The sequence below is a fragment of the Ictalurus furcatus genome, chromosome 21, assembly GCF_023375685.1.
Source record: "Ictalurus furcatus strain D&B chromosome 21, Billie_1.0, whole genome shotgun sequence".
Classification (NCBI taxonomy): Eukaryota; Metazoa; Chordata; class Actinopteri; order Siluriformes; family Ictaluridae; genus Ictalurus; species Ictalurus furcatus.
The window spans coordinates 18,249,548-18,271,977 of record NC_071275.1 but is presented as its reverse complement, the minus strand read 5'-3'; the positions used below and the strand labels follow the sequence as shown (position 1 = coordinate 18,271,977).

Sequence of the window (22,430 nt, the reverse complement as noted above, 5' to 3'; positions counted from 1 at the left end):
ACAGAGTTCTACTTTTCCTTACAAACTGCTCCTTTAAAATGAGTTATAGTCCTTAATTCTCATTTATCATTTAAGGTAAATCATAGTGTTATGAGTCTCATTTGATATTTTTGTTGACATATTTCAGACCCTGAAATAGGCTCCAGCCCAGCTTGAACGGCATCGATCAGCTCTAGCACTTTCTTACAAACTGCTCCTTTAAAATGGGCTACAGACCTTAATTACATGCTCATTTAAGGTAGCTTAGAAAATTGCCATGCAATGAACCGTGCTAATTTTTCAGGCCCTGAAATAGGCTTCACGCATGGCTATAATAGAGTTGATCAGCTCTTCCACTTTTCCTGGAAAGAAATGGATTATAGGCCTTAATCTCATAATCACTTAAGGTAAATCATAGTATTATGAGTCTCATTAGATTTTTTTGTTTACATTTTTAAGGCCCTGAAATAGGCTCCACCCCGGCTCTAACCCTTCCTTACAAACTGCTCCTTTAAAATAGATTATTTTATCTTTAGACTTGAAACATGTGATCATTTAAGGTAAATCACAGTGTAATAGGTCTTGCTAGATCTTTTGTTACTTGTACATATTTCTGGCCCTGAAATCGGCTCAATGCAAACTACTCCTTTAAAATGAGTTAGAGACGTCAATACAGTAGTGTTAAAAAAAAAAAAGAGGAAAAAAAAAAAAAAAAGGAAGATAAGCCAACGTATAATGTCTCGGTCACGTCAGAAGCAGTGCTGTGTAAGCCAGCGATGTAATCATAAGCGATCATGCAGGCGTGTGTGAGGATTTGGACAGTGGTTCAGGATCATTTCTGGCAGGATCAGCGCTCCAGGCTGAGGTGTTTCATAACAACATTCTTCAAGTGTTACTGCTGCCAGCTCAGCTCCTCTCCTCTCCTCTCTTCGTTCCCTCACCCTCCTTTTCTTATCCAAATGTCTCATCAGTTCGAGCAAAGCGCTGCGGGGCAGAGCCTTCTTAACTCACACAGGAGAGATCGGGTCAGACTGACTTCTTATTAATCATCGCCACCTTTCCTGATCCGATATCACCTCTCCCTTTGTCTAACGCTCAGATTCATTACATCTAAAGAAAAGTTCTCTCCTTTACCCGAAGCTTCAAGCGGTTCACTTTCAAAACAGCAAAGAAAACAAAGTTCAGCGGTTCATCTGTAATTAGCATTCCAATCAAGAAATCAACTCCTTGTTGAACCATTAGATTAATTAATGCTTTATTTTTTTTAAAAGATGCTATTGATCCAGAGGGCTTTTCAGCCGAGCCTTATCGTCTCTCAGTGTTGATCTTCTTCTGCCCTCTAGTGGCACGATACAGAACTGAATCTCTTCCTGAGATTTTTATACTGCACCACTAAATCTCCACCAAGCAAGAAGGCAATCTTCAGCATCATCAGTCAATCATGTTTCTTTTCCTTCTAGTCATTTTACAAAAAGCGTCAACACTTAGATCATTAAGCGGATGTTAAACTGGGTATCCATCCATCCAAGCTGAAGTCCATCCATCCATCCATCCATCCATCCACCAATCCACCCTAGCTGTAGTCCAGCAACTGACAGACTCAACTTTATCCCAATCCATCCAGTTATCCTATTCATCCTAGTGTCAACATTGTGCTAAGCAAACCAACTCAATCCATCCCAGCTATATTCCATCCATTAGTACATCTATCCATCCATTCATCCACCAATCCATCCATCTTAGCTGTAGTCCAGCTATTCATCCATCAATCCAGTCAGCTATCCATCCCAGCTGTGCTCAATGCATCCACAAAATCATCCATCCATCCATCCATCCATCCTAGCTGTGGACCATCCATCCATCCATCCATACATCCATTCATGAATCCCAGACGTGGTCCATCACTCAATCAACATATCTATACATTCCTCCTATCAGTAGTCTATCTATCCATCTATCCCAGCTGTGGTGCATCCATCCATCTATAAATCCCATATGCAGTCTATCAATTCATCAAAATATCTGTACATTTCTCCCACCAGTGGTCTATCTATCAATCCATCCCAGCTGCGGTCCAGCAATACATCCATCCATCCATCCATCTATCCAACAAAGAATCTATCCTAGTTATGGTCCATCCAGCCATCTATGCATTCCAGCTGCAGTCCATCCATCCATCCATCCATCCATCCCAGCTGTGGTTCATCCATCCATCCATCCATGAATCCATCTTGAGACCTTAAGATGTTCATCTTCATCTCTACTGATCATACACAACAAACAAACTGCCCACCATTACTTAAAATAGCTCATCCTATAAAACGTGGTCCTTTACTGTGTCCACGTGAGTCATCTCAGTCTACGCATATCGCCTGCCTACAGACTTATCCCAGTTCAGGGCTGCTTCATGGATGCAGATTGAAGCCTCCAATTAATTAACAAAATGAAAGCAACTCTAATTAAAGACATTCCGACTAAACAAACTTATCCTGACAGGGCCGCAGCCCCGGCGTTGATAACGAAAGCCGAGGAAACAAATGAGCTCTGTGACACACGTCGCCGCCCATCATCAGGACGATCCCAGCGGCGTCTCGCCGGAGTCCGTGGCATGCTGGGAAATTGTTCTGCTGCCAGCCAAATGTATTCATTTATTCTGAAAGCTCCGGAGAAATCACACAGCCGTGCCGTCCCTTGCCCCAAACGGCATGTCCAGATGGAATATTGTGGGTTAAGTGAGGCGGAAAATAGGTACAGGATCACCCAGCGGTGTGGGAGTGTACACACACAACACACACACACACTCACAAAAGCAAAATAGTGTCACCTTCACGTAGACCAAAAGTACTCTTTTCATCCTCGTTACTGAAACCTGTGACATGGAGGAACAACAAAGTCCAATCTCTCTTTCTCTCTCGCTCGCTTCTGAAAGAGAATGAAAGAGTGTCTCTCTCCGTCAGCCTTCATTAAAGCATTTTCACACCGCACACCAGGATTCATCAAAGAGCAAAAGAAAGCACCAGTGAGCACAAGCAAGAGGACGAGCGATCCACATCAGAGGGAGGCTTCCTCACGCCGCCGCTTAATTTCACCTCTCGACCTGTCTTTTTCTAATTTCTAATTAATTAGACACCTTTCTAATACAAGATGAGTGGAAGAAAAAACAGAGCTTAGACTTGGGTAAAATCCTGTGGGTAGCTCCCAAATGAAATCAATATTCAGTCAATATTCCAAGATGCAAAACTCTGATTTAGTGCTTTCTAATCACTAAAAGGCTGTTAATAACTTTTTAACTGTTGAAACTAGTAATCAATGTGTATGTGTGCTGTATAATAGGGACTTGAAGAGTTTCATGAAGCCTGTTTTCTGTCCCATTATGTCAGTTATCTTAGGCTCATATAAGCAGTCAAGCTCCTCTATTCCGGCTAACAGGAATTTAGGTTTTTCTAGAATGTTCTGTCCAGTTTTTCACCAGCCCAGGATGTTCTGAGGACATGTTATATATAAACATGCTCCTACAACATTTGGGAACTTATCAGGAAACCCTGATCACATCACACATAAACTGTATTAAGTAACGTTTAAATACATTAAGGAATGTTTCGATTATGTTCTGTTAGCTGCCCACTGAAAGATCTTTCAAATGATGCCCATATTTAAATTCTCAGCTATTTAAAGTAATAATCTACTTCTAACTATCCATCCATTCCAATTGTGATCCATTCATGCACCATTCCACTGATCCATCCACTAATCCATCTACCAATCCACCCACCAGTCCACCAATCCATTCACCAGTCCATCCACCAGTCCACCAACCCTCCAATCCATTTATCAATCCATCCACCAGTCCACCAATCCTCCAATCCATCCACCAGTCAACCAACCCTCCAATCCATGCACCAGTCCACCAACCCTCCAATCCATGCACCAGTCCACCAACCGTCCAATCCATCCACCAGTCCACCAACCCTCCAATCCATGCACCAGTCCACCAACCCTCCAATCCATGCACCAGTCCACCAACCCTCCAATCCATGCACCAGTCCACCAACCCTCCAATCCATCCACCAGTCCACCAACCCTCCAATCCATCCACCAGTCCACCAACCCTCCAATCCATCCACCAGTCCACCAACCCTCCAATCCATGCACAGGTCAACCAACCCTCCAATCCATGCACCAATCCACCAACCCTCCAATCCATGCACCAGTCCACCAACCCTCCAATCCATCCACCAGTCAACCAACCCTTCAATCCATCCACCAGTCCACCAACTCTCCAATCCATGCACCAGTCCACCAACCCTCCAATCCATGCACAGGTCAACCAACCCTCCAATCCATGCACCAATCCACCAACCCTCCAATCCATCCACCAGTCCACCAACTCTCCAATCCATGCACCAGTCCACCAACCCTCCAATCCATGCACCGGTCAACCAACCCTCCAATCCATGCACAGGTCAACCAACCCTCCAATCCATTCACCAGTCCACCAGACCACCAATCCTTTCACCAGTCCACCAATTCATCCACAATTACATCCATCTCTCACACCATCACCTAATTACACCTCTTGGTCCCCGTATCACAAGATGAGGGGCAAAAATAAGAAATTCGACTTTGGTGATAAAAAAATTGCTCCTCCCATTGGACCACTGGACTGGAGTGATATTTGAAGCCTCAGACAGAGACTAGTCTAATAAGCTACCATAGCTACAGGAAAACACCAGAACAGGAAACACTGACCATATAAGGAAAGCGGCAGAGTATATAGAATATGAAAGGTCAACAGGTTTAGAATCAGGACATGTGTGACAAGTGCATATTAGACTTGTGTATTTTGGAGGATGGACAGTCTTACCTCTCTGAGTACTGTACTGCCAAATCCCCTGTAGAGTCCCCGGACCCCCTGCACACAAGAACATTTTATAAATAAAACAATAAAAGGAAAAAGGCAAAAATAGGAACACAGAACATCTATATGCCTATATATGGAGTGTACACATCTCTTCATCCTCCTCAGGACTTACCTACAGCTCTATACAACAGTTTGTGTATGGTGTGTGTGTGTGTGTGTGTGTGTGTATATCTAAAGAGAGAGACTGAGTTTGTGTTCGTATGTGTGTGTGTATATATATACCTCCTCACGCAGAGTGGCTAACAGGACATGGTGTGTGTGAAGAGAGGGAGAGGCCTGAGTTCTCTGCTTCACCACTTCTGTCGGGACTCGGATCAGACACGCAACCTGCAAGTGAGAGACAAGTCAACACACCATGTATACACACTAACAAATTTTCCATAGACGAAACGTAACTAGAAAATTCCCACCAATCACCTCTTGTAAATTACCAAACATGCTACGAAAGCTATGAAAAGTATCTGCGTTCATGTCTGCTGCTATAGTGCCGTCTTTATCCGTTAGCCTAGCAGCACACAGCTCTACCGTTCAGCACAATTTCCAAACAGTCTCCCAATGATGACATTTTCCAGCAAGGGTAATGGCACAGTCGATTAGTCTGAGGTCCTTCGTTGCTGTCCGGGATGCATCGAGACACTACAAATGTGGTTGAGTGATCAGATCACAGACACATTTCACCCAGTTCACACCTGTACTTAGTGCTGCCCACTTGCGATTGGATCACGCAGGACGCGTGGTAATGCCAGGTGTGAACGGGGCCTAACTCGTCCTTCTTTAACAGGGCGCCATTACTTTTCTCCTAATTGAATGCCTAGTCGTATCTATCTAAATTTACAATAGTTGGTTTGTGTTTCATATGAAGTCAATAATACGAAAGAACAGTTTCAGAAAATGTATCAAATTCATTTGTGTACTTGAAATAAATGCATGATTTAAACATGACGGCGTAATTCGAAATATAAAACTTATACCAATTGAGGAGTGTGTAGGACTGGTGGATGGACTGGTGGACGGATTGGAGGATGGAATGGTGGATGGATTGGAGGATGGATTGGAGGATTGATTTTTGGATGGATTGGAGGATTGGTGGACTGGCGGATGGATTGATGGATGGACTGGAGGATGGACTGGAGGATGGACTGGAGGATGGACTGGAGGATGGATTGGAGGATGGATTGGAGGATGGATTGGAAGATTGGTGGACTGGTGGATGGATTGGAGGATTAGCGGACTGGTGGATGGACTGGTGGATGGACTGGTGGATGGATTGGAGGATGGATTGGAGGATGGACTGGAGGATGGATTGGAGGATGGATTGGAGGATTGGTGGACTGGCGGATGGATTGATGGATGGACTGGAGGATGGATTGGAGGATGGATTGGAGGATGGATTGGAAGATTGGTGGACTGGTGGATGGATTAGAGGATTAGCAGACTGGTGGATGGACTGGTGGATGGACTGGTGGATGGACTGGTGGATGGACTGGTGGATGGATTGGAGGATGGATTGGAGGATGAATTTTTGGATGGATTGGAGGATTGGTGGATGGATTGAGGATGAATTTTTGGATGGATTGAAGGATTGGTGGATGAATTTTTGGATGGACTGGAGGACTGCTGGATGGAAAGCTGAGAATTTTAATATGGGCATCATTTGAAAGAACTTTCACTGGGTACTAACAGAGAACATAATCGAAACATATCTTAACATATTGGAACGTTACTAAAAACAGTTTCTGAAAATATGTGACGTGATGATGGTTTCCTGATAAGTTCCCAAATGTTGCAGGAATGTATTTATATATATAACATGTGCTCAGAACATCCTGGGATGGGTGAAACACTGGACAGAACATTCTAGAAAAACCTAAATTCCTGTTAGCCGGAATAGTGGATCTTGGCTGCTTATATGATCCTGAGATAACGGACATAACGGGACAGAAAGCAAACTTCATTTTCTCTTCAAGTCCTTATTAAACAGCATGCACACACACTGATTGATATGTAGGATACAAGCATTTTTCCAAACTAACTAGATTTTCGAGAACATTTCTTGTTTCAACGCTCCGGCAAATGAAAACAGAACCAAGAAAACACCTAGTCTACTACTCTTTTTAAAAAAAAAAAAAAATGCAGCACTGTATTTATTAGACAGGCTGCTTTCAGATTTATTATACGTTAAGAAATAATACCATCCAGAGTGAAAGTGAGGACAAAGCAAGGACTTTAAACAGTGGGAACTTCAGTCTTTAATCAAACCTAAACTCATGGCTGAAATCACCGGAGTACGTGGTCTCAAAGAGGTGAAACTAAACTTCTCCGGGGCCGCGTAGCGAGAGTGCCCCTCACTGGCCGAACACATCCACTGCACCTCCATTTCGAGCAGCGTTTCTTTGAACTCATCACCCTTCCCTTTTTTCCATCCAGTCATTATTTTATGAACCGCCGTACATCACGTCTCCTCGTTTAATTCTCCAAAGGATCAAAAATTAGGGCACTAAACATGGAGGGAAGTGGATATGACAAGCAATTCCCGCTTTAATTGAATGGTGGCAGCGAGAGGCAATTTCAAAGCTACTCCTGAGAGATATTATAATAGATCAGATGAATTAGGGACATTGTTTATTTCTGGATAATTTACACAAAGCAACGGGGTGGCAAAAGAGAGGACCTGGGTTGCCAGATTGGCAGGGCTTTCTCGTTCCAGACATTAATGGAAAAAAAAAACAATCCAGACTTTTTGAAACTCATCAAACGTTCACTGATCAATTATCTATATGAAATCAGAAAGAATGGCTGTGTTATGCTGTCATGCATACAATAAACTTCTCATTCACGCAGCTATTCATCCTTATTTACGTTCAGCAACATTAATTAGACGGCGGCTATCTGATGGGACCGCACACTTTAGCATGTGCCAAATCCTAACAGCGGGGACTGGCTGAGAAACTGCGTGACAGGGAAGGAAGATGCTGAATGATGGTGGAGGAATTAAAGGAGTGTCATAGCTGAGAGGTGATGGAGAGGCTGCTGGAGGAAATTCGTGAAGAGTGGCTTACAGTTACTGCAGCAAAGTTCCAGCAGATGTGACTGAAACACACTACCTCAGGGTTCACCTGAGCACAGGACGCAAAGATTTACACCACATGGAAATAACAACAGTGACTGTGTTCAAGGTCAAGTCCTGAAACAGTCTGATTAACATGAACACTGGGTTAAGTATCAATATTTTTTAAAGGACATTTTTCCCCTTTCTTCTTTGTCATCCTTCCTTTCTCTTCGTCCTGCTTCTTTCTGTATTTCCTTTCTCTTTCCTCCCTTCGTTTCTCTTCTTCCTTACTTCCTCTCACCTTCCTTCCCTCCTCTCTCACCTTCCTTCATTTCTCTTCTTCCTTCCCTCCTCTCGTCTTCCTTCCTTCCTGTCTCTCATTCCTTCCTTTGATCCTTTCTCTTGTTCCTTCCCTCCTCTCTCATCTTCCTTCCTTCCTCTCTCTCATTCCTTCCTTTCCTCCTTTGTTTTCTATTTCCTTCCTTCCACCCTTCCTTCTTCTCTCTTGCCCTCCCTCCTTCCTTTCTCCATCCCTTCTTTGTCTCTCTCTTTCCTCCCTTCCTGTTTCTCTGCTTCCTTCCTTCCTCTCTCTCTTTCCTTTCTTTCCTCCTTTGTTTCTTACATGCCACCCTTCCTTCTTTTCTCTTTCCCTCCTTCCTCTCTCCATCCCATCTTTCCTCCTCTGTCTCTCTCCTTCCTTCCTTTGCTTGTTTCTCTCCTTCCTTCCTATCTCTTCCTCTCATTCCCTCCTTTCCTCTCTCTCGCTCTCTCTTCTCCTCATTTGTCTCTCACCTTCTTCCTTCCTTCCTTTCCTGTCTCCTTTCATCCTTCCTTCCTTATTCTCTTCTTCCACCCACTCTCTCCTTCCGTCCTTCCTCTCCTTCCTGCCTTCCTCTCCCTCTCTTTATTCCCGCCCTCCTTCCTCTCTCTCCTTCCCTCCTCTTCTTCTCTTCTGTCTTACTAGCTCTTCACATATTTGACTCTTTTTCTTTTCATCTCTTTCTTGTTGCGTTCTCCTGTCAGCTTCAAACGTTTTGGAAACTGGATCTTTTTCCAAAGGACAAGCTCTTGAAAGATAAAAATGCGCATGGACAGTAAGAGGTGAGGAATAAACCCAGCCCGAAGCGCAGGTCCCGGTCTCCCTGACCGCACCAAGCTCTCCGAGAGACAGCTGAAAGACTCAGTGCCACCCAGCGCGCGCTTCAGCGTGCGCCAAGTTCCATCAGACATCTTTAAACACGAGCTGCTGCAGGTGAAGCTATAAATAAAAAATAAAAAAAAAAGTAAAAAAAAGCGGAAATCAATTCTGCCTCACCTGCAGCCCTCCCCAAGGGGGCGCCGAGCAGCGCTGCCTTCGAATATCCATCTGCCGGTGGGGGGAAAAAAAAAAAAAGCAATATCTGACCACGACAGCCTCCGCTTGGGCTGTAATAGCGCCATTACTTATGCAGACACATAACATTTTCCATCTGCCAGTTCAAATTAGGATCATCTGCCTACAGTTTGACTCCTGTGGTCTGGATGATGGAGCGCTGGGTGGCCCGGGCTGAAATCGGGACGCGCCCTGGAGCTCTTAGGAATGCTCGTGTGATAAATCACGCACCACCTTTTAGACCGGGTCGAGGTGGGGCATATACGCTGTGGCACGTTGGGTGGATGCCAGCGAGCCCTCCGAGGTGAGATGGGCACACGGAATATTTCCCCTCCGCTCTTGGGAATCTTTCGGCTTGACAAATGAGCTCTCGGAGGGAACGTCGAGCGAATGGGAATGAAGATAAATCTGATATAATAGCTAGATAACGGCCTGCTCCATCCCTGACAGACCCCATCATCCAGGGCATTCTTTATTGTAGAGAATGCCTAGGGTGGACACACACACACACACACACACACGACGATATGGCACTCACATTGCAAGAGTCTTAACACAGGAATGATGTTTTTCAATTATTAATTGCACAAAATCCTTGTTAAAGGTCAGGGGAAAAAATAAATAAATACATTTTGAACATAAATAATGAAGGATTCCATCTGTATAGCAATCATGACATGTTTTTAAAAACGTTTATAAAATGGATTTTCCGTGAAAACGTTATTAAAGTGTTTTATATAGAATTGAAGAGCCAGTCAGGTTTCAGTATGCAAATTCAAACACTGGTTTACAAAGTGAAAGGGGGCGGGGCATCTCTGATTTGCATATTCATTGGCCTCGATCTCCTGACGAGTCGAAAACGTCTTTTCAGGTGTAACGCGGAATGTTTTATTCCTTATACGTGAAGCATAAGAGCCGATGAAGTTCATGTTTTATTTTTCCACAACTGCTCTAACGAGTGTTACTTTTGTTTTTTTTTGGTGACACGTCATACTTTTTCTTCCGTTTACATTATTGCATTTAAATTGAATTTAGAGCTTTACGTATCGACAGAGCTGCTGTTATAGAAAACTAAACAACACCTTCTGACCAATCAGAATTGAGAACTCAACAGCTCTGTGGTGTATGATGCAATAACGCTCACCTGCTAGAGCTGAGATTAAATGTGATTGGTCCATTCTAAGACACAGCCACATCCCAAATTATAAAAGGATGTGCACACTTATGCAACAAGATTATTGTACTTTTTTTTTTTTCATTCTTTCTTTAGCAAAAAAAAAAAAAAAATCCTGATTTGTCACTTTATTTGTATACTTTATGATTTCACATTAAAGGTTAAGGATTTCACATTAAATAATTAAAATAATCATTTTAATTATTAATTATTACTATGAATGACTTTTTTGTTTGTTTGTTTTTTTTAAGTCTATTTTTACACACATTTTGTTATATATATATTTTTTTCTATAACTTCCATTGTTCATTTCTTCTTTCTGTCTCTGCTCTTATTATTTATCGAATGAATCACAGTTTAAACTCCGACTTCGTTTAGTTTCGTTATTTCTCTGGTTTTTTACGTCAGACTATAAATCTATTACCGCTGCGTTTGAACTGTTTGAAAGATGCCACATAATTAAACTTCATTATTATAGTTTTTTTTATTTTATTTTAACTAGCTTATCCATGAAGCTGGACTTAGTAGTAGTTCATGTTTAACAAACGAAAGAAATGAATCGGACACACAAATCAGCAGCTACAAAGAAAAAGGCCAAGAATTGAATCTTACGGGAAAAAAAAAAAAACACATTTTATAAAGTTATAAAGTTTTGTGTGACTTCTGAAGTAAGTTCAGGACTCGGAGGCGAAGAGTTCATTCTCTGAACCTGTTAAGTGCAGAACCCGGTCTGCTTTTGATCAACACGGTAGCTCTGAGCCCATGAAAGTTCGTACAAATCCCAGAGCGAAGAGTTCAGCCAACGTTCAGTCCGGGTGAGAAAGAGCGAAACGTGATAATATTCGGTGAATAATGTGATAAACAGAAACTCTGACACATCATATGACCGCTACGAACAAACCGAACACCATGACGGTCGTTTTCCGTTACGAAGCGTGAGAGACGACCCGATTTCCCCGGTGAGACGCGTTCGTCTTGCTCTCTGGATGACCCGAGTGCAGCGGCTTTAATCCCTAACACCTCAGATTACAGGATTTGGTGAATCTCCTTCCCAGCACATAGTGATACAGGCTCGGCTCTGCGCCGTAAATCCGCACTTTGAAGTGCGTAAGTCTCTGTGAGGCTGGCGAAGGGTTAAACTGGGGGTTGACCTCGTCCTCAACTCGCATTAAAACCACCGCCAGCTTCCATCTGCTCCCTCATAGCCATGCTACTGAGAGCGCTACGGCATGTGAGGGCAGCGTTATAATCCTGACTAAATCCATAATGCAGGCGTGTCAGAGACATTTTAGATAATGGGACACGTTACATTCAAATCTTGGTTTTACCCTATATGCATAAGTATTCACCCTCCTTGAACTTTTCCATATTTCACAGTGTTACATACAACCTGGAACTGAAATGGACTCAATTGGGATTATATTAAGGCTGTGACGATGATTTCACAATGTGCATCATGGGAATCAGCATTATATTAATTACATATCTCATGCAATTGCACTGTTTGAACACCAGGGGTCCCAATGTGTGCAACCCATACAGTTAAAATATATACAGCATGCTGACCGATAGTTCTGGAGCATAAATGACTGACCTGCATTATAGGTTATACGTTTACAGAACCACGTTGTAACGGTTCAAATGAGCTCTTCAGTAGCTTTCAGGCGACACCACCCCCACGCCAGTGCGAGCTACAGCGCCCGAGGCTGAAGAGGCGACGGAAGTCTGGCATTTTAGCCACCTTTGGAGCTCTATTCCCAGTTAAAATAACGCCTCGGGCGCTGCTACTGATTCAATCGGTCATTTTCCCCCTGGTCTAAGACTTTGCTGGTTCAATCAAATTTTTGGGAGAATTTATAAATGTATTTATCCATCCATCCATCCATACATCTTCAACCGCTTACTCCTTTTCAGGGTGTATTTATTTATTTATTTATTTATTTTTAAGCTATGGTGAACATGTAGTGCCTTTCGTTTACGATATTAATCCTCCGTTCAGAGCAATTTTGGATTTATTTAGTTTGAGAAGACAAAAATGCACATTGTTTTGCAGTGTTTATGATTAAGGAATATTTATTTAAATAAATAGGAACTCTTTTTTTGTCATAATTCTTCCTCATTCAAATTTTGTTCAAAATGTTCGAACGAGAATTAAATCCGATCGAATCGAACCGTGAAGCCAGTAACATGAATCCTGACGGAGTATATCGTTACACTCGTAGTTAATGTGTCAACTTTTTTACTGACTAATGAATAAATACAATTTGTCAGTAGCTGCACTGAGCAACCCGGATTAAAACCTTTATCGGACTGGTCCCGGCCTGACAGCGTCATATTAGACTCGGCTGTCATAAAGGCTTAACAATCATCTGATGACGTGTTTTCCCTGACGACTCGGAGGTAAATGATATAGTAACTCATTGCTACTTCTGAGAAAAACAGAAATCTGCATAGAACAGAAAGAACGTACGATTTCTCCGAGCGACGCTGCGAGCATGTGTGTGACTGGAGCCATGCGTGCCGAGAAACAGCCAGAGAGCAGCGACTTGATGCTTTCATACGTGACGAAGAACGCAGCAGCTAGGACCAAACACAAACACAGTTTATTTATTTACTGCCTGCACGAGTGCACACACAAAAAAAAAACAGGAAGTGAAGTTCATCAGTTAGCAAGCTGAACTCTTGTTTTGTGGCAGTTAAAAGTGATGAGTGACGAGTGTACCGTTTGGAAAAGATCCCACGGCAGCAGAGGGCACGCCGGCGTAGATGCCCCTGAATCCCCCGGCCTTGTGGAAGCCCTGCTGACTCTGTAAACGCGTCTTAATGGTGTCCAGAGGGAAGAGTGTGAGGTCGACACACATGCCTGCACAGCCTCCAGCCTGGGAGACAGGAAAATAACAAATCAGATGTTACCCGATTTTGGAAGGAAAATGTGCCTTGAACAGCAAACGAGTCCTGAATCAGCTTCAGCTGCGTGGAATCAAGGTTCCGCCCACTAGACCCTTATTTACATGTCACTTGAATACAGCACACGTACATCAAATTAACATGAAACCTGCACTACTTTATGCAGGTTTTGCGAAAGTGAGTCAATAAAAGGAAAGTATTCAGGAGGCGGTCTAACGTTCGAGGAAGACCTGAGGAAAAAAGTAAACATGTAGACTTGAAAAAAACAACAACAGCATTGTTTCAGCAAAGCTGATGGTTATTTCTATACATTTTTAAACAACACGGTACGGTCTTGTCATTATGCAGGCTTTCATCAGGTTTTGCCACCCCTTAGTGTGATCTTGCCCCTCCTTTGCCACCCCTAAAAACCAGGACACGCCCCTTCAGATGTTGTATACACCTCTAATTAAGAATGGATAAGGAGCAAATAAATCCTTGATAGTAATCACTTAGTGGACAACATACTAATGCAGATAAACGTTTCAGAAACAAACAATATGAATGATATGAATGGAAAAAAGAGCCATTATTTTAACGTTGCCACTAAGCAACCAAATCAACAAGGCAGAAAATGAAAGTATGAACGTTTAAATATACATACATATATATATATATATACACTATTTAAAGCTCAAAACTATCTTAGCTCATTTTAATCAGTATGATCTGTAATTGAATCATTATCCACTAATGATAATTGGCACATATATGGAATAAAGACATGATTTTAACCCCTATGAAGTCATTAAGTATGCGACTGTGCTAACAGATTCAAACAGCATTATTACCACAAGCGATGCTATAAACTCTCGTCTGTCCATGTTGTGTGAAGCTCCAGTTTTCTCCTTTCACCATGAACAAAATCACTGTGTCGACAACTTGAACACGCCGCTCATGTTGACATGTTTCGACATTGTTTTGGGCTACAACCAAAACACGCTGATGAAGGACGCAGCCATGTTCGAGCCGGTCGCGTTTTGATGACGTCACGCGAGACAACTCCTGCCTCGAATCTGTCGATTCTAATACTAAGGCAAATACAGTAGAACAGAGAGTTCTCGAAAAAAAAATCTTGCAATGTTAAAATCGTTAAAAGAAGATATATATATATATATATATATATATATATATATATATATATATATATATATATATATAATAAAAACTTTAATATCTGCAATTTACTAAACATATTGGGATGGTGATGAGGAAATGGAGCCGTGGTTATGTGTCATTTGGCTACAAAGAAGAATTATAATGATATATAGCCTAATATATATTTTAGGCGTTTAAAAAAGTGTATATTTGTTTGTTTGTTTGTTTATTACTGGAATGACACATTATACATGATACTGGTGTCCTCTTTCTGTCCTATCTGCAGATGCTGAAGTGTTTTATTCCTCTTACACCACAGCATTTTGTCAACGATGACCTTTTTTTTTAATTAAAGAATGACATGACATCATACCTTTTGTGCATTTATAGTAACGTTCATACTTGCGTTCATTTATATTAACGTCTGTGAAACAAGTTCCTCACCTGCCTCTCTTTCTTTTTCAAGCTTGCCATGTTACTGAGAACGCAGAAAGCATAAAGCAGTGTCCTCCGTCCTGATGACTTCCCCAAGTTACAGCTTTATGTCTTTTACAAAGCGCTGGCACTGGAGACTCCTTACAAAAATCTTCCCTGTGTCTTCAATGTTTACACGCATTTAAAAAAAAAAAAAAAAGATTGTGTGGAGCGTCCAACATACAAGTTCCTGTGAATAAGTTGTTACTATAAAAACAATTACGTATTAGAACAAGCGCAATCATATAATATAATCCATCCATCCATCTTCTATACCGCTTATCCTTCCTTCAGGGTCACTGGGAAACCTGGAGCCTATCCCAGGGAGCATGGGGCACAAGGCAGGGTACACCCTGGACAGGGTGCCAATCCATCACAGGGCACAATCACACACACAGTACAAACCGGAGTACCCGGAGGAAACCCCTGCAGCACGGGGAGAACATGCACACGAACTCCACACACACAGGGCCACGGTGGGAATCGAACCCACAACCCTGGAGGTGTGAGGCAAACGTGCTAACCACTAAGTCACCCATTTAATATAATATAATATATAATATTTGAATTATGTCCACAACTACTGTCAGAGCTGCAGCTGTAGAAAATGAATCAGCACCTTTAGTCTGACCAAACAAAGAATCTTCTAGAAAACCACAGAAAATCTCACAGAACTACCAATGATCCCGTTTTGAGACCCTTAACCTTAAACTGCTGAGAAAACTGCTTCGTGTAAATGTGTGCTTCTTTCCCCGCAGGTGGGGAACAGAGACAGAAACGTCTGTCATCTCAGCAGCAAGATAAAATATCTACCTGTGGCATATTGATCCTCAGCCTGCATGCTGCCTAAATATAACTGTATCACAGCAGGAGAGTCTTGCTTCATCTGCACTCATCCTTATTCATGACTGTGATGAATTTCAGCCTCTGTAAGTCTATCTGTCTCTCTCTCTCTCTCTCTCTCTCTCTCTCTCTCTCTCTCTCTCTCTCTCGTGCCTATTTACAGGCTCATATGGTGATCTGATGTCCACTTTGTCCACACCACATCTATTATGTAACAGTTGTAGCAGGTGTAACAGTCTAATTTCACTTCACTGTGGGAAGAAAAAAAAAAAAAAGCCCCAGCACTTTCCACGAGTTGTATGTAGAGAATATCACATTTTATCGTTGCATTTTTTGTTGGGTAGTTATTACTAGAAATAATTTCAATTGAACTGCGAAAGTGAAGACAATATTGCGATTAAACATTATTGTCGCATGATTTATTCATTTGTAATGTGCAAATCCTGTTTTTGGTATTTACACCAGCAGCTGATTGAAATGAGTCGCCCTCTGGTGTTAAGAGAGGCAAACTGTATATGAAGTTAGCTCGCCATAGAGTTGCCTTTTCATAAGATCATTCATCAACAGTAACTACTTTATCCTGATCAAACCCTATAGGCCTATCCCAGGCACCTGGCGGAAAAAATACCACCACATGGATGGACCACCAGAGTTTCACACTTTTACAGGAGCCATTTGACCTACCAGAGTGGTTTTGTGAGGTGGGAGGAAACCAGACAACCCTGACAAAACCCACATGAGGAGAACGATGTAATCTGAGCGCAGGAACAACGCAAGGTTTTTCATGAAAATGTCTGTAAAAATATTAATAAATCTCTGGTATGTTGGACTGCTTTAATTGAAGGTGTTCAACTGATCTGAAGGATGTTCCAACACAAAACAAGTGTTTTCATCCAAGAAAGCCATTGATATAATCATGTTTATATAATTGTTATAATCTGTGAAGGACTATTTACGGACATCTCATGTATAGGCACACAGCAAAATGTCAATAAAGGTCAGTAGAAAAATAGTGAAACACCCACAAGCCTTCAGGCAAAGACCGCAAACTTCTTGCATACTTGTTACACCAATGGATTCCAAGATAATACTTGTACTACATGTGGAACGGACAAAACGGAGATAAGGCCACTGGAATTGTTTATGGAGCGAGTCCAGGGCCATTTTCGCCGAGCCCCACATGAATTTATGGAGATACTAGAGATCCAGATCCTTTCTGCCTCTGGATGGAGCTCAAATCTTCTCTAATTCCAGACTGCTGGGACTACGGCTGCTCCTAAGGCCATACAGACTTCATATAAATCCATAATGAACTTTTTCACACTATCTGTTGTTACCCAGATGAGGATGGGTTCCCTTCTGAGTCGGGTTCCTCTCAAGGTTTCTTCCTCTTAAAACATCTTAGGGAGTTTTTCCTTGCCACCGTCGCCACTCAGTGGCTTGCTCAGTTGGGATAAATTTGCACCTTTAATATCTGTATACCATGTTGATATTTCTGTAAAGCTGCTTTGAGACAATGTCTATTGTAAAAAGCGCTATACAAAATAAAATAAATAAATAAAATTTGTATCAAGGACACACTATTGATGTTTTCTGGGGTTTGTTACTATTCCAGTTCTCGCCCAGGCCGTTCAGTATGGACTAATCAGCCACCATCATATTTTACAATAAACTCAGTTCCACAAATAGAAATAAATTAGCCACTGAAACCAAAGCGACCCTGACCTGGAGAAAGCATTCACTGAAGATTAATGAATGTGTCACGCAGAAGTGCAGAAGCAATCTGCCATGATTATGCAATACTCCCCCATGATAATCAAAGTAGCCTGTCTTTATATTCAAAACAAAAGTAAGCAAAGTAAAAAAATTGGTTATTACATTACACAAGGACTGAGGAAATCTGAACAAAAGAGAAGTGAAATGTCTGCAATGTCACACTGCTACCAATAGGTGGAGACATTTCTTAAAAAATAAAAACTAGCTGCTTCTCCCTAAAAAATAAGAAACAACACCACGCGCACACTGGGGTACTACAGGTGTGTCTCGAAAAATGAGAATATCGTGGAAAAGTTCGTTTTTTCCCACTGTAATTTCATTTGAAATAAGTTGAACTTTCATATGTTCTAGATTCATTATACATGAAGTGAAATATTTCAAGCCTTTTTTTTTATGCTTTGATCTCGATGATCACGGCTTACAGCTCACGGAAATCAGAACTCCAGTATCTCAAAAATATTAGAATAAAGAATTTATCATTCAGAAATGTCGAATTTCTGAAAAGTTTGTTCATTTATGCACTCGATACTTTATAGAGACGCATGTTGACTGGAAATAGACTTATCAGACATTTTCAATCAGTATAAACAAATCTTATAAGGTGAGTCGGGACACTGTTGGGTTTCTGTGTGTAGAGTATCATGAGTCTGTGTTTAGCTGCTGGTGGGCAGGACGGTGGGAAAGGGGAGGGGTGTGAGTCCACTGATGGTGATGGTTTTGGGTAAGAGCAGGACGAAGAAGGCAAAGACAGCGGTCTGAGGCGATTAGCCATCTTAAATGGTGCACACTAAATCAAAATTCCTGATGGAAGTGGAAGAAAACTACAGAGATGGTGTAAAAGTAAAGTGCATGAGGCTTGCACATGCTCAGTTGGAGGTGTTTTATAATTGCTGTGGATGGGAAATGATTAAAAAAAACCACTGTGTGTGGAAAACCGTTGATATAAAACCATATTTTCTATATTAGTTTGTAGTATTGTGGACATAAGATGGAGTGTGTGCATGTGTGTGTGTGTGTGTGTGTGTGTGTGTATTGGTGTACCAACCACAGGAAGGTTCTGCAGCATAAGCTCTGCTCTTTATCCTTATTACATTACTATAGCGTACTGTATGAGTGTGTGTGTGTGTGTGTGTGTGTGTGGCTCATCACTGTGACTATTGGTACTCAGATGGTGCTTGGTGTACGGTTTAATACACAGTGCAGTCATGAATTTCTTCACGCTCTTTAAAGCACAGAGTATCTTGTATCATGTGTCAGAGTAACATATGGTGGATATTTAGCGAAGGAGATGTTTATACCAACGCTCCACCAAATCCGTGAAGATATATAAGTGAATTTACTGCCAGTGCTTCGTGAAAACAGAGATAAAAATCGACTCACGGCAACTCCAAAGTCAAATCATGACCGAATACGACGCAGAGACGTTCCGTAACGCCGTGCGAAACGTAAAACCACGTGGAAAAGATTTAAACACTTTGGGGATGTGCTGTTATAGGAAAATAAACAATGACGGCATGGTGTGGTGTGATGTGATGTGATGTGATGTGATGTGAATTTCCCAACGCTGACCGTTTTTTCAAATCTGAAACAAGGAAATCATATTGTTTATCCATTTAATGTTGGGGTTTGTGTGTAGAACAAGTTAGTTCCTGGTATCAGCTATGATATAGCAAGTAAAATCAATCATTCACTCACTAGCTTCTCTTTTTTTTTTCCCTCTCTCACTTGAATTAACAAGACAAAAAACCGGGCTTGTTTGACTGCAAGTCCTGGTGTAAGTTTTTACTATAGAAACAATAATTGCAGTATTGTCGTGAGCACACAAAACTACAGTCAGAGCTGCTGTTATGTCCAATCAGAATTGATTGTATGTGTGGTAGACTATCCATCCATCCATCCATCCATCCATCTTCCATACCGCTTATCCTACACAGGATCGCAAGGGAGCATGAAGTCTATCGCAGGGAACTCAGGGCAAAATCCAAGGGACACCATGGATGAGGTGCCAACCCATCGCAGAGCACAATCGCACACCCGTTCACACACTACGGACGATTTGGAAACGCCGATCAGCCTACGACGCATGTCTTTGGACCGGCGGAGGAAACCGGAGTACCCGGAGGAAACCCCCAACCCCGGAGGTGCGAGGCAAACGTTCTAACCACAAATCCACCATGAAAACTATGACTAATGTGGCTTTTGCTGTGTGATAAACTAGCGTCCCATTCCTGGGTGTATCCCCACCTTACACAGAGGGCTCCTAAATTCACCAGGATAACGCAGTAACTGAAGATGAATGAACAGGCTTGCCAGGTCTCAGCCCAATTTCCAGCCCAACTCCATCTCAAAAAACTCTGAAACTAGAGGAAGAAAACCGATGTTCAGACTTCTTCTAAGTCTTTGCTTGGGGACACAAGATCACCTGTAGTGCGCGCGCATTTCTAATTCGCAAGTTCTTTTGTCAATCGCTTAGTAAGGACATTATGCTCTCCAGAGTCCCCCTTTCCTTCTCCCAATCTTTGAAAAGTACAACAGGAAAGGTTCCGTATATCTTCGACACACCGTCCGCACTGACACTTTCCCTTCGTTTGCGAAACGAACCCAGTTTGGTGTCGGTACTGCGATCCTGGAATCCCTGTGAACGGATAAGCGGATACATCTCCACTGTATCCCTTTAAGACTCTTAAAGGGTCACGCTTGCACTGGTTATTAATAGCACAGGTGTAAATGTTCGCATATAGTCTGTCTCTCCTTTTTTTTTTTTACGCTCCGGTTTTAAGGAAGTGCACATCTGTGACAGGAACCTGACTTGACGATGGTTCCCTCTAGAGAAAGAAAGGACAAAAGAACATAACTTACAACCACAACAAAACAAACAGAGTACACACCGCTCTGGACAGGACCGGACTGAACTTCCGCAGCCCACACATCCACGGCTTTGGCTGCACACTGACGTTCACTGACTTTCCATAGATAGTTCTCTCTAAAGGCCAGTGTGTGTGTGTGTGGGGATAGGGATGGGTACTGGGGGGAGTATTTGAGAAAGAAAGGAGAAGATTGTGATTTCTAGACCACCGTGAGTTGAAACGTTTAATACGCTTAATAAATCTACGAGCCTCCTGGGTGTTTTTGCTACAAGGATGACTTTTATCTTTGGTGTGGGATACAAAGTTTTATAAACAGAACGCCAGACCCGACCCCGACAGGTCCCTGAAGTGAGACGATTGAGGAGACTGTACAGTGGTGCGGATTTAAGAAACGTGATACTTCAGGACACTTAAGGAAAAAAGCTAAAAGCTTTTACTTCATCCGTCAGATCAAAGCAGTACTTCACATCAGATTGTTATTGAAAACACGTGTTTCGTTGCTTTGTATTCTTTGCATGATCCTTCCGTACTGTTTAACATTCATTTCTAAGAATTCATCTACTCATCCATGAATGTTTCAAAGGAAATGACAAATCTGCACAATATTAAAAGTTCTGTCTCTTTCCTGTACCTCACTGCAGCTACAGAGCTGGACGTTTCTGGACCTGTTTTGAATTATTCCGTTTCCTGGCAAGCTCTCAGGATCGAAACTCTATATGTCGAGGAAATACCCGGAGCTGAACTAGACAACATTCGAGACGCCCCTTCACCCCGGCTCATGCCGTGCACGATGCTCTGTCTCTTCTACTCGCTTTCTCTCGCTAGCTTTCTAATCCTCCTTCTCGACCTTGTTGCTGTGGATCTGGACCAGCTCCAGGACTGCACTTTGCTTCATTGTGCATCTCCACTCGAGATCCGGCCGGAGAGGATCCCCCCGGGGCCACTTTAACACTTACAATAGACATCAGCATAAACTGAAGTGCAAGCGTACGGAGGCTAATCCTCGGCATGCGTATTAGCATGAGTAATGAGCTCTGACTTCAATAGACTTTCAGCGAAGGAATCTGACGTTTTCTGAGAGGTGAAAAGTCCGAGATTATTCGCCGAATTATTGCGATCTCTTAAATCTGCTTCAATAACAAGGCTGCACAATTTACGCTAAGCGCAAACAGAAATAAAGCGCTTTTGCGATTGGGGTATTTCTGGATATTCAGATCTGATTGTTTTACAGAAGATTATCAATATCCAAGAAAGAAAGAAAGGATCTGCTCACGAGCCAAAACATACGAGCTCATCTGTGAAACATGGTGGAGGTAGTGTCATGGCATGGGCTCGCATGGCTGCTTCTGGAACGTTCTCACTAATGATGGAACTCATGATGGTAGCCGCAGAATGAATTCAGAAGTTTACAGGAACATTTTGTCCACCAGTTTAAATGAATCGGGAGGAACTTCATCATGCAGCGAGACAACGATCCAAAACACACTGCCGACTCAACAAAGGACTTCATCAGGGGGACAAGTGGAAGGTTTTAGACTGGCCAAGTCCCAGTCACCACCTGAAGAGGAGACTGAATGGACCCCACCCCCTCCCGAAACAATTTCAATTCAATTTCAATTCAATTCAATTTTATTTGTACAGCACTTTTAACAACGGACATTGTCTCAAAGCATCTTTACAGAAACATATAAACACAGGATAGAGATTTTAAGCGTGTGAATTTATCCCTATTGAGCGAGACGGTGGAGACGGTGTCGAGGATAAAACTCCCTGAGATGATATGAGGAAGAAACCTTGAGAGGAACCAGACTCAGAAGGGAACCCGTCCTCATCTGGGTCACGACGGATAGTAATAAATAATCATTTCTATAGTTAATATCATTAATATGAGAAGACGGGGCTGCACAAAAGTTTCATTGAGTTTGTGTGTG

The 22,430-nt window shown here is 42.2% G+C and overlaps 1 protein-coding gene across 2 annotated transcripts in view; it reads right to left on the bottom strand.

Moving 5' to 3' along the window:
- slc25a26 (solute carrier family 25 member 26) overlaps positions 1–14,407 on the bottom strand; it is a 52,815-nt gene extending 38,408 nt beyond the window's left edge. For both annotated transcript variants that reach the window (XM_053652400.1, XM_053652401.1), the window contains exons 1-5: positions 14,233–14,407; positions 13,218–13,374; positions 12,966–13,075; positions 5,123–5,227; positions 4,844–4,891 (exon numbers count right to left, since the gene is read on the bottom strand). In XM_053652400.1, coding sequence (XP_053508375.1) covers positions 4,844–4,891; positions 5,123–5,227; positions 12,966–13,075; positions 13,218–13,374; positions 14,233–14,265 — 453 coding nt within the window. In that variant the 5' untranslated portion in view covers positions 14,266–14,407. The remainder of the gene's footprint in view (positions 1–4,843; positions 4,892–5,122; positions 5,228–12,965; positions 13,076–13,217; positions 13,375–14,232) is intronic.
- Between the last annotated feature and the right edge of the window lie 8,023 nt (positions 14,408–22,430).